The sequence below is a fragment of the Python bivittatus genome, unplaced genomic scaffold (assembly GCF_059951505.1).
Source record: "Python bivittatus isolate LINGU-HERP-01145 unplaced genomic scaffold, Pbiv_v1 ctg000020_np1212, whole genome shotgun sequence".
NCBI classification, from domain to species: Eukaryota; Metazoa; Chordata; class Lepidosauria; order Squamata; family Pythonidae; genus Python; species Python bivittatus.
Window position 1 is genome coordinate 84,297,501 of NW_028277030.1, and position 13,598 is coordinate 84,311,098.

The 13,598-nt window shown below is 36.4% G+C and overlaps 1 protein-coding gene across 3 annotated transcripts in view; it reads right to left on the reverse strand.

Annotated features, from left to right (window-relative positions):
• PDE10A (phosphodiesterase 10A) overlaps positions 1-13,598 on the reverse strand; it is a 140,283-nt gene that overhangs the window by 87,476 nt on the left and 39,209 nt on the right. For all 3 annotated transcript variants that reach the window (XM_088142912.1, XM_088142907.1, XM_088142916.1), the window contains exon 2: positions 587-715. In XM_088142912.1, the coding sequence (XP_087999038.1) occupies positions 587-715 (129 nt within the window). The remainder of the gene's footprint in view (positions 1-586; positions 716-13,598) is intronic.

Here is a 13,598-nt window from a genome sequence, read left to right on the forward strand (position 1 = left end):
GGCCTCTGAAAGCCCTGGAGACTTCTAAATATTATTATTGAAACTGACACACTTATTGAATACATTTTGGTGAATAATCATGCTAACTAGATTTAATATTAATTAGTTGTGTGTGCAAATTAAATTAAAACAAATTTAGCTTTAGCCTGAACCTACACCCTCAAAAGACAAGGGTCAACTAGTTTTGCACTAGTTTAGCAGGAAAAGGAGAGTAATAGCAAGCTTCAGAGAACGAGAGAGGGCTGCTGCAGCTGCTGGAATATTTGCAATATGGAGAACGTGTGTGGTTCCACTGACATCTATAATGAATGAATAATGAAGGCAGCAAACCTTCAGTGCAGCATTACTTCTCCTCTGCTGCAGCTCTAAGGAAGGTGCCAGGAGCTGCAGCTGGCATTTTGAACAGTTATCTCAAACAGTGATATATAAATTTTAAACAGGTTTACAAGCATACGATTTTTTAAAGGTAATTATGTGGCTTATTTATCTGTACATTTACAGAACTAAGGATATAAATACATTCTAAGTGCAGTCCAATCATAAACAAACATTTGCTCAGAGGTTCTCAAAGTTATTAAGAACTTACCTTCCTCTATATTGTGTTTCCTTTTTAGCCATTTTTCCACTGTTTCAGCACTGATGCTTTCTGACACAAATTCATCCAGTACCTGGGGGTGAAGAGAAAGATAGGCCTTCACTTTTTCATCTGTCAAACCTGCAAAAGAGAACATTATTGTTTATACTATTATTATTTTTAAGGAGAAATGTAACAAAAAATTATCAAAATCCTCGTTCAGAAATTAGCTCTACTATGTTAGGAAAATCTCAAGGAAGGCTTTACCATCCTTAATTCAAAAGGGATAAACAGAGAGGTGGAATGAGACACACAGCCAGCAAACAGAATGCTACGTGAAAGACTATTCAGGGATAATTATGAATGAGAAACCTAAAGGTTAAGCAAACTGAAGCTGATCCTGTTTCATACAAAAAGGATTTGAAGGAATTAGAACAGGATTTGGGTTAGCTAGACAAGCAAAGGAATTCCCACAGCAAAAAGGAAGAAGAAATCTACGTTGAAACATCAACAAACTCAATTTTAGAAAGTACAGTATGTTAAACCAGAAACAGGTACGATGAAACATTGCACTGAAAAGTCACCTGTTACTGATTTCTGACATGATGTGTATCCAAATAAATTTCAGATACAGATATAAAAAGGGAAATAACAGAAAAATCAAAGAAAACTAAGAATAAGAGTGCCAGATGCTCATCCCCACCCCTTTCACAACCTATACATATTGTTATCTGTTCATACAGACTGAAGACACAATAATACACACAAGTAGGTTGAAAGCACTTCAGATTCTGAGAGGCAACTAAAGCTGAGGAAAAAAGAGTCTGCAATCACAGCAGGATATTGTACAGTGAAAGCACATGGTGGGATGAACTGCAGCTTTGATAGTCAGCAATACGTAGTCACAGGAACCATACTGCCCTTAAGAAAAACAGGGCAAAAATGTCCCACTAAAAATAAAACCCAAGACAGTAGGATAAACAGAAAGCACCTGTTAGCAGAATAAGTTTTAAAAGAAGAAATATAGGTATGATTTGTACTTTACCACAAAACTGCTATTTTTGTATTGAAAAGAAAGAATTGTAAAGCTAATTCCTTCAATGATTAAGGATAATAAAAGCAGTAATACAAGAGTGATAACATACAGACCAACTCCAGTTTTTACAAAATAAACAAAACAAATTTTTAATTTAAAAAATGCCAAGATCCACTGGAATATTTCCAGGAGATCTTGGCATTTTTTAAATTAAAATTTTAATTGACTGAGATCCAGTCAGTGGGACGACATCACGATTAGTGATAACACACAAAGCTGGAAAACGCTATTCAAACAGAGTTGGCCAAATTGCAACTTAAGATTCATTAAAAATAATAATAATAATTTATTAAATGTATATGCCACCCAAATCCCAGCAGCTTTGGGCAGTTGTGGATCCTGAATGGTTTAAATGTAGTTTTTTTGCAGTTCAAAAATGGAAAGAGGTCAAGAATAACATTCAGCAGCTATTGCGTTCTCCAACCATAAGGGATGGCTATATGTTTGTGCAGCATGGCTGGTTCTGCTTCTCCGGACTAAATAAATAAATAAATAAATGTATAATCCTCCCAAGTCAAGCTCAACTCCTGGTTATGATATGGACATGCTCCATATTGGTTTGTTTTTTGTTTTGTTTTTTTGGGGGGGCTTTTTTGGTCAACAATACAAAACGCTATTTGCTACTGCCTTGTTCTGAGATGCTTTTTGACTTCCCAGATTTCCTGGTGGCCTCCTATATAAATATTAACCGGGTTTGATCCTGCTGAGCTTCACTGATATCAGCCCAGGTAGCTAGGTGCTGCCACCTTGCATGGCATCTTCTATGGGAAACAGGTTCAAAAGCAGCTCCCAACGGATTTCAGAACATCAGACAAGAGACTCACACGTAATTCCCAAAACTTCCCAAAGCTTATCTGTGCACCAGGATTGATTCTTGCTCATGCATACAGTACATGAAATGAATTCCATCTTCAACAATAATTCCCTGGTTATAACTTCAAAAATACAGTTAAATGTAAGGAAAAGTCACAAGGAAGAAGAAAATGGAACCATGATAATGCACAGACTCTACAGACAACCAAACTTAGGAGCTGTAGCCTGAATGCACAAGAAAAAAACAACAGAGAATATATAGGAAGACTTTTACTGCAAAAATCAGAGAGGAGCTAGGAAACAAATCAGTTTTGTTAAGTAACATGGCAGGACCCTGAACACATAACTGAACACCTCCTTTAAACAGCAATAGCACTGGCATTTTTGTTCTCCTCTTGGTAAAAAGAAAAAAAAAACAGGAGATAATACCCTGGCATTCTGCAGGATAAATGTGATTTGTTATAAGGAATAATTTGTCTTACAGCAAAGTGTTGGCTCCCCTCCTAAAACTGTAATTCCTATGCCAAAATGTAAAGCCTGAGAAAATTCAGTAAAGCACATTCTTTACAGACTGATTTTCAGTGATATGTTCCTTTAACTATCACATTTGCTTCATATTGCAAACTAATTTATACATTTACCAGGGAATGTGTCTACCCAAGACTAAAATTTGCTAGAGTATTTATGTATATGTCTGCATATTGTATAGCAGGAAAATAAAGCCTATCACTTTAAAACAGTGAAGAAACCAGAAACAAATAAAGGCAGCCCTCTGCGAGTATTAATTTGATCAAATAGACAAATAAGTTAAAAGCAATAATTATACCCTGAGAGACATTACAGACTTAAGCAGAAAATATTTAATATATGTGATAGAATTTCATTTTTTATGATAGTGTCTCTCTTACCCTTACTTATATCCCACTGGTGTCCATGTTCTTGGTTATTCATAATAATACAGGATCACAATCACTAAGATTAAATCAAGTATTATTATCAAAACACTAACTACAAAACAACAGCTTGCATTTCTCTTAAAACTTTATGAGCTTTGATATATTGTATTTTTCTTATTTTATTTCACCACAAAAATATTCCTACCTTTGTTACTGGTATGATACAAATATTTTTCAAAGATGTATCGGAAACAAGTGCAGCAAATTGCCTAGAGGGAGTAAGTTACATGTTTTTACAAACAAAAAACACTCTGAATATAAAAGTGTTAATTGGTTCTGCTGGGGACAGAATTAACTGCAATGACTCCTTAACTACAATAATGCCTTAACTACTGCTTCTCAATGAGAGTATATAGAAGATAAACATTTTTTTTTACATTAGCAATGTGAGCAATGTTCATTACCATCATCACTGTGTTTGCAAACTATTTGAAGAATTTCATAAATGTTAGATATCCTCCAGAAACCATATAAATTGGACCAGTTTGCCTATTCTCATAGGGTATATAATCTTACTTAAAGCTCCCAAGCTAATGAACAATGATGAGATTTGAATGAGGAACTTCCCAGTTCACAGACTCAGTTAATATTCCATACTATGAAAGATTGTGTGTGTGTGTAAAAAGTATGTATGTGTGTGTGTACATATACATACTTTTTATATACAGTAAAGTATCATCATTTTGGAACTCGAATTTTAATTCAGTTTTGACAGCAAAGTTCTCAAGCAAGGAATGCAGAGTTTGGAACTGAATGTAAAGGGAAAAAATGCAAAAAAATTGTTACTTCAAATTTAGGTCTTCCAACACAGCTTGGCTTGGTAATTTTGTAATTGGAACTGGCAAATACACACATAAATAACTAAATAACATAAATGTCTTTAAGGAAACCCATAGAGGACTGCAAAATTCTCACATTCATTGAAAAGCATACTAAGCTACATACAAAGAATGCCCTCATTTACCCACAGAATTTCAGTGCCCCCAGTTTAAATTAAAAGATCTGCCCAGAACTAACAGTGGAGTAACACAGCCTCTTCTGCTACAAAACAATGAACTATTAATGACCACCTACTCCCATCACTATCAGCACAACCAATTAGATCTAGCAGTGAGAGACTGCTGCAAATCCCATTCTTTGGGGAGGTTTGGGGGGCTGAGGAAAGGTGGCACTGCTTCTCTGTAACAGTGGTAATGTGGTGCAGCGTGGAGATTGGACTGACTTCCTCTTTGTTGGTCTTTTGTCTTTTCTTAAAGACAAAACTGTTTCACAGAGTTTTCCACTTCTTCCTGAAAACATATTTCTGGCTCTTAGCACAAGAAGCGTTTTATAGATGAGAAATAATAGGCAAATACAAATGGCTAACTTATTATGAGATACTTGAATTTTGTCAAGGAGAATATAAAATAAAATCAAGAGAACTGGTGGCAGAGGGATATAGTTGTCAATGGTTCTCTTATTTACAATTACTAGAAAGATTTAAAGTAGACAAAAGAATTTATGGTTTTGAACATTGTAAGACTGAGTTTGAAATGGAATTATGTACAAATGTTGAACATGTAATTGCTAAAATGTATACGCTTTTACTGAAATTTGAAACAGAAGAACGAGTGAAAGAATATATGATAACGTAGGCTAAACATTTTGGTTATAATATACAGATGGAGCAATGGGAAAATATGTGATTGAAAGGATTGAAATTTACACTATGTTATAATCTGAAAGAGAATTTTTATAAAACGATGTACCATTGGTATATGTCACCAGAGAAATTGTTGAATGTATGAAGACACTTCAAATTTATGTTGGAAATGTGAACAAGAAGAAGGGACATTTTATCATATTTGGTGGGCATGTAAAAGGGCTAGAAAATTCTGGATTCAAATACACACCGATTCAGAGGATTTTAAAGATTAATATACAATTAAGACTAGAGGTTTTTCTTTTGGGATCAATGGATAAACAGCTGGAAAAAAGTCATGTAATTTTGTTTTTGTAGATGATAACTGCAGCAAGATTATTATATACACATAGATGGAAAGATTCGATACTACCCACAATGGAGGAATGGTTGGTGAAGATGATGGAACTTGCTGACATGACTAAATTGACTTCTTTGATCAGAGAAAGATAATATCTATGTTTATTGATGACTGGAAACCTTTTATGAACTTTTTGCAGAAAACAGAAAAAAAATGAACTTATGATTTATGGTTCTGATGATTAGACAGGATAGATTATAGAAAGGAGTTATGTTGCAACCATAGAGTAAAAGGTAAATTTATGATTGAACTTACAACTTCTATAAGAAGATAGGAAGCTACTTCTTTTTTGTTTTGTTCTTTCTTTTCTATTTTTCTTTTACTTTTTTTCTTTCTTGCACTTTTAGCTTCCTCTTTGATTTCTTTTTTTCCCTTTTTCTTACTTTATATTAGTTTTTATTAGTTTTTATCTTCCTTTTTAAAAGTCTTTAATAAAATATATATTTTAAAAAAGGAGCCCCAGAAAGAAAAGCACCAGGCTATTTAAAAAGAATTGGTCTGGAGGAATCCTGCTTGGAGTTTTGAGAGGAGCCTGCTTCTTGAACCCAGAACAGTTTGTACTGTTCTTTAAAGAGACACCCTTCCATACTGGCCTCTTCACTCTGCCTGTTACACTTACTATACTTGCTGCCACAAGCAGAGTGTGGGAGACAGGGTTGTGTAGGCTGCTCTAATAGCGCAGGTGAGGGCTGTGAATTCAGACACATCGAGTTTGTACATGTGGATACATAGAGAGGAGCCTAGAGAAAGCATAAGGGGCCATGGCACAACAGCAGAAGACCTACCTGGCACATGGAACTATTAAGCTCTAAGCAGAAATTGGTCTAATAAGAAACTATTGGGTTACTGACTGGCCTGAAAGCTATCCAGTTTTTTGGAATGTTTTTGTATTCGAGGTCAAGACACAACACAGAGATACCTTCAAGCAGTTCTGAATTTAGATAGAGGCCAGCACAGAGAAGGAGTCATAATAATGTGTAGTTATTGGCTGGCTGGTTGATTGATTTACAGGACCTAAAACTCATTCTATCCTCAAAGGACACTGGGAGGCAACAGAAAACAAAAATAAAAGAACATAATAAATAGCTAAATCCAGAACAGTACCAAAAACAAAAAATAACCACAGAAAGCAAAGATAAAAGGCAAGATAGGTGTCCTAGTCAGTCAGCTGGGACCAAACGTGCTTTGAAATGAAACAGCTTTGTCCTGATGATGAAATTGTAACAAGGCAGAGATGCATGCATTTCTTGGGGTAGATATTCCATAAGGTGGGGGCTATTCCAGGGAAGGCCTGCCATCTCACCCACATCCACAGACCTCACAAGGGGAGTAATCCTGTATTGGTGGGACTGTCCTTTTGGGGCAGTTAGTACAAGCTGCAACTTCTGGGCTGTCTACAAAGGTAGCCCCACAAACAACACATTGCAGTAGTCCAAATGAGTGGTGAAGGCAGCATGAATCACTGTGATTAGGACATCCTGGTCCAGCTAGGGTCATGACTGGTTCACTAGCTGGAGCTGGCCAAAGAACCCTCCAGACACAGCTTCCACCTGCTGTTTAAGCCCTGGTGGGTTCCCAAATCACAACCACATCTTTTGGGAGGAGCATGACCCCATCCAGAGTAACTAATGGAATTGATATTACTTATTGCCCAGATGTCTATTGATCACTAGTAACTCTATCTTGGTAGGATTTAATCTAAGCTTGTTTCACCCCATCCAGATCCTCACAGTCTCCAGACAGTACGTGATCTAATCATATACAGAAGTGGTAATATCACCATTTGTGGAAAGAATTTCTTTGCCCTTAAGTGATTGTGTGTATGTTTGTAAAAAGAGAGAGAGCGAGAGCTTTCCACTGATGTGAATGTTGCCATCTTTATTGTTATTTATTTTATTTGTAGTTTTGGGTTTTGTTTTTGTTTTTGTCATTATTTTATTCCTATTAGGGATGTTTTCATCTGTATCTGTATTATTTATTTGTTTATTAAACATTTCTATGTCACCGCAATCAATAGAGACTCTCAGAGGGTTACATAAGAGTCTCCTTTGATTGTGGTGACATATAATATGTTTAATAAATAAATAACTGTGAAGGGGAAAAAACACATAACATAGCCTGACAAGACTTGTATAAGTAAAAGGAGGCCTTGAATTTCAGTAACTATGTGCTTCCTTGCACCTCTTAAGCTTATCAGAAAAAGAATTACAAACATATCGGTTAATATTAGCAAAACTCATGCTATCAGTGGAAAACTTCACTTCTATAAAAACATAGCAGCAAGCCCCATAAAATCTTAACTCTGCAGCCTATAAAAGCAGTATGAATAAATCTGTACCATTTCTTGTATCTCTGCAAAATTATGGAAACGACAAGAATTTATGTAAGGCAGCAAAGACTCTCTCAGTAAACACTGGAAATTTATTTTTAAAAAGTTATGTTTAATTTTTTCCTCCTCTCTCTGACATTAGCATGGCACATCTCCAACACTTGATGTCACAAGCTCACACATTTTCCTGCTCCTACAGCAACATCTGGATTTAGGAGGTTAGCACAAGGATATTCATAATGCTGTGACTGTAGGCATGGTACATTCCCCAAAATATTACAGAATAATAAGAAGAAATCAAGGCACAATTTTTATTTGCAGCAGAAGGCCCATACTTAATGAAATGTGCAATTGTTCTCTTAAGATTCTTAAAATAATAATTCTAAGTTCAACAACCTATTAAAACATCTGTGCCCATTCAATGTCCATTTGCACCATTATCCACTGTATAGTATCTGTTAAGAATCATAAAAAGTAAACCAATTTACTTTAAATATAACTAGCATAAGCTGTAGGTTTAATAATCAATAAAAACTCTCAAGTGTACAAGAACACAAAAGATAAAAGGATTTTAAAAAAAGAAAGAAAAAGAAACTCAGTATTAGAAAAGCAAAACTCGTGTATGTTTTGGTTACGTCTATTAGATCTAGAATGCAAAAGTCTGGCCTTCAGAATTTTTGGTAGAATTAGAGTTGCAGTTTAGATCTGATAGCAATATGCTTATTTGACTTGTTTTAAAGGTCTTCCAAAATGATCACATGGCTCCAGCTTCAGCCTGGGCAAGAAATGAATCCAGGAGGGCAGGAACCAATGATTCAAGCTACGTAACAATATCAACATAGATCAGGGGCCCAGCAAAACTACATCTAAATATCCAGGGACTTCAAAAGGCAGGAGAAAGAGGCCTGGAATTTAAATCCTGGGGCACAGAGTGATAGTATAGACTTTCTCTGATGTACCAAAGCAGGCCGATCGTGTCTACAACTTTTTTTTTTTTTTTAAAGTAATATAGCTGTGTTATACATGTGAGCCTTCTGCCAAGTAAGCCCATTCTTGAATAAAAAGTTAATGTCTCAAAAGCCAAGATCTCAAAAGCCAAGATCAAAAAGCTTAATTTGTGTGAAGTCTAGCACCTTTAAATTCTGATTTTTTTAAATTACTTTTGTATCTCAGAAAACCCAGGCAACACCAATACATTTTTAAAAACAAAATATATTGGCATTGCAAAATCCAGCATTTTCATCAAATGATGTAAGTGATATCATACCACAAGCTCTGCCCTTCTGGTGTGCAACATCATGACACACATTCAAAATGGGGTGAAGCTTGCATCATGATGCTGTTTTCATCATTTGACCCCTCTTGAGCTCCCATTGCAAATAAATTTGGGACAGAAAATGTCTTTGTTGTGCATTACATTTCACTGTTATACCATTTTAAGTGCTATAGATGGGATTCCAAAGATGTGTTTCTTTGCCATAGATAATTCTATATGTACATTCTGAGAAATCAATCCCACTAAGTCCATTTACAGGTAATCCTCGACTTATGACCACAATTGGGACCAGAATTTCCATTGCTAAGTGATGTGGTCATAAAGTGAGAGATCACGCGACCACATCACTTAGCGACCACAATCACAGCAGTCCTGGTTGCCATCGTTTACCAAGAATCGTGTGTCGTTAAGCAAGTACACACCCCAATCCAAGCCATTCCAGGCTTGGTCCCTCCTAGCCCTCAGCCTCAGTAAGGTAAGGGACTACATCCATCTTCCCCCACCCATCTATCTTCCCCCCATCTCTGCCCTTTTGGCCACCCTGCACCCTGCTTTGTGGGGCAGCAAGCAACCCCAGAACCGCATAGTTCTGGGGCTGCTTGCCACACCCCAGGAAGCCACAGCCACCCCAGCCCAGTCACCCTCACCACCCTGCACTCCGCCACCCCAGCTGACCTTTGCCGTCTTCGTGCTCCAAAAAGCCTCTTTGCAAAAAGCGCCTTTGCAAAAAGCACCTAGGTGGGGCTGGGCTGGGCTTTTACTTCACACTGCAAAAAAAACCTGGGCTTTTTGGAGCAAGAAGATGGCAAAGGTCAGCTGGGGCGGCAGAGTGCAAGGCAGCAGGAGGCCAAGAGGACATAGATGGGGGGGAGATAGGTAGGGAGAGTTGAACCACCCTTGTAGTCATAAGTGCAGGCAGATTGCCAAGTGCCAGAATTTTGATCACATGACTGTGGGTGTGCTGCAACAGCCATAACTTCGGGCACCGGTCACAAGACACTGTTTTCAGCAAGTTTGTAACTTTGAATGGTTGCTGAATGAATGGTCATAAGTCGAGGACTACCCGTACTTAGTTTATTATGTGGATGCAAGGCTCAGCTTTATGTGGCTATTGCAATTTTTTGAAAAGAGACATTTTTATTTTGATGTACCCATAAAATGGGAATTCCTGCTTATTACCCAGGACAACAGCCACTGCCCTTTTTTTGTACTCTCTATTTAAGAAGGGTGAATGACAGCAGAATGGTTTCCTACATCCCATCAAAACAAGATTCCATCAATAAGGAACTGCATTTCTGTAGTAGTTTTTGAAGGTATGCAGACATGCGTTTACATTATTTTGCATGGATTAGATACTAATTCCGTTAAATGAATCCTTTCTTTGCTCAAAGCATTAGAATTCAAAACCACAACAAACTAATTTTGTAATATCCTTTTCAAGTCATTTTTGTTGCTATTGTTGTTACTCATTTAAGTGTAGAGGAATGCATTGTAGCAAAAATGCTAAACTGCCTAAAACATTACTAGAAACCCAGTCTGATGTAGTGATTAAGGTGCTGGCCTAGAAACCAGGAGACTTGAGTTCTAGACTCCCTTAGGCATGAAAACCAGCTGGGTGACTCTGAGCCAGTCACTCTCTTTCCCAGCCCAACACATTTCATAGGGTTGTTGTTGTGGGGAAAAGTAGGAGGCAAGAGTATTAGACATGTTCACCACCTAGAGAGATATATACATAGGATAAAAATCTAATAACAATAATAATAGCTATGAGAAAAAAAATCTGTGTCTGTCAACCATTAATAACTAGAGTTGTGCAAAGTGTTTAAAAGCGGAACTTTGCCAAAATCTGTTGTGCAACTGAATCATTGTTCTGCAAAGCAAACAGTCTCCAGAATGTAGACCCAACTTCTTTAAACCCAACTATTTCCATGTGTTTGTGCATATACAGCCAACACTTCTGCTGTTGCAACCACCCATCTGCAAAAAGCTGGTGAAAATCCTTGAAGATTTGCCAAACCTTCTGGAGAAAGTGGCTGCTTTAACACTTCAAAGATAGGTGCACTGAGAAGTGCTCTTTCTGAAACGCTTTGCACAGCCTTATTACAGCCAGGTATGTGCTTTGTTTGAAATCAAGTAAATAACTTCAAGTTATCAAGAGAACAATGCATGTATGGCTTCATCTAATCATCATCTATCCTTATTAGTTGTTTCTGGAGTGGGACAAATGGCAGTTGGGAAATTTTCCCAATCTACTTTTTGTCTGCCATTGGAATAGCACATAGGAGACATGATCATAATTCAAATTCTCGGTCTTAAATCACATTCCAGTTCAGTTTGAGAATGGCCTTAGGAAAGGCACTATCTCTCAGAATATCAGAGTTGTTCTGAGGAGAGCACTGAATAATTCCTTATGCACATGTGATTCTGAGCACTTTGGAAGATAGGTAACATATAAATATGTGGAGCAGGAACAAAATAAACAGTAATAAAATGCTCCAGTTACAGGATTTGCTTCAGACCCAATTCAGCAGTTCATCAAAACAATCCACTTAACAATGATATCACCGTAGGATCCAGATCTGATTTGTCATTTGGAAATCTGGGCCTCCTACTAATTCACTGGAAATCAACATATGTCCCCATCTCCAAAACCATTTTATTATATCTGGATTAACTCTACAGGATGTGGTTATTATATATGTCCTAGCTTTTGCTTTTACAGAAATTATGAATAATTTTCTATTTGCAACTAAAATAGTCTTGGGGGAGGTGGAATCAACACTATCAAATTTAAGATTGATAGATTCAGGAGTTGCTTGCAAGAACAATATCTTCAGAGCTTCAAAGAAAGGATTAGCATATTTCTATTCTGAAAATTATGTTTAGTACAGATGTGTCAGTACCTGGGAAAACTTCTAAATTTCAGAAGGATAGTAAAACTGATGCTTGTGTAATGGAGTCAATTTTGCAAAAGGGAAGTGATTCACTTCCTGTTTTTTTCTGGGGTAGATTATGTGAAAATGGCATATTTCATACATACCTCTCTAAGCAAAAAGCCAGCAAAATTTCAGAAGGATACTAGAGGTTATTGTTGTTTGGTAGACAAAATCTATTTGAATTAAATTTTAAGGCAGTCATTAAACAGGAGTTTGCTAAATAACAAATTTAACAAAATATAATGTTAAGGATTGCACTAGCTGGCAACTCAAGAAAGTGTTGCAATTGCAAATGTGAAAACTTTAATTTCTAATATTTAATTAATAATATTTTTCTTATTTATTAAATGGCATTTTACTTATTTCCAGACTTTACAATTTCACTATTTTCAAAGGAGAATAGAAAAGTGCCATAAAGATGGGGAATATAAACCTTTAAGAAGCAAGATTACAAGGAAACTTAATACTTCTTTCCAAGAAAATGTTTGATTTAGGAGATGGCAACGGAAACCTTCAAAAAAAATTTTTTTTTGTCACTGTTGTGATTATATGTAATCTTTGGTCTAAATTATAAACTACAGTCTTCATTGTCTTAACTCTGCATAGGTCTGGAGAAACAAACTTTATCTTTCTCCATCACAGCTCCATTGTTTAATCCTCTAGCTCACTTCTAGCTTTCTACATTTAACTGCAACATTAAATTCCGAAGGTGATGTACCTATTAGTTTGTTTCATTTGCCAGTAGTAGTTATTTGCTAAAAGAAAACTTTTAAAAGCTCTTTTCACTAGCCTTGACCCATTGGCATTCATTTCCAGAACACTATTAACATTAGCCCTAGCAACTTACTATTGTTTCAGGCTGTACAATGCTTCAGATGGATGGTATAAAGATGCTTCAGAACACAGAAATATAAACATGCCACTCATCTTCAACTCCTTAAACCAAGTGCATTTTTTCCAAGGACTGTACAGCAGCTGTGATCCCAAGCATCTTTTTACCTTCAAATCCAAAGGACTTCACAGTTCCAATATTACCTCAGAATGTCACTGCTTTGAGATTTTTCCTTCTTTCCAATGGTTATTGTCAACATTTAATCAATTAGAACAGCTTTCATGCCCCTAATTTTCAAATAAGTATTTTTTTAAATCAATAAGTGACTGTTTTTAAATTAATCCATACTTCTAATATTTTCAATACATTTCAACTCAGTTTTTTTAAAATAATGGGAATTAATACTCTTTCACTTGCTGAGCTTGTACAAAACTGTAAAATGAGAACTTGCCTTCTACTTTTCCCCTGTTTCTTTCTACACAACCAAGTGTCAGACAGTAGGAAAAATATTTTTAGTAAGGAAAAACTACTGCTAAATCATACCCTGACAAATCAAATACAAGCTAGACCAGCCAGCTGCAGTGGCTCCATTTTAATAAAAGGAAATTATATGATGTTTAGATAGATAAGAAGCTATTGAGCAGAAGCCTGGCAAGGTCAGCCAAAGGGGCCCACTGGTATCTGATGCCATCACTTTGGAAAGTGTCTGATTTTCAGAGTAAGCATTCTCTTCTAGTCAATGAA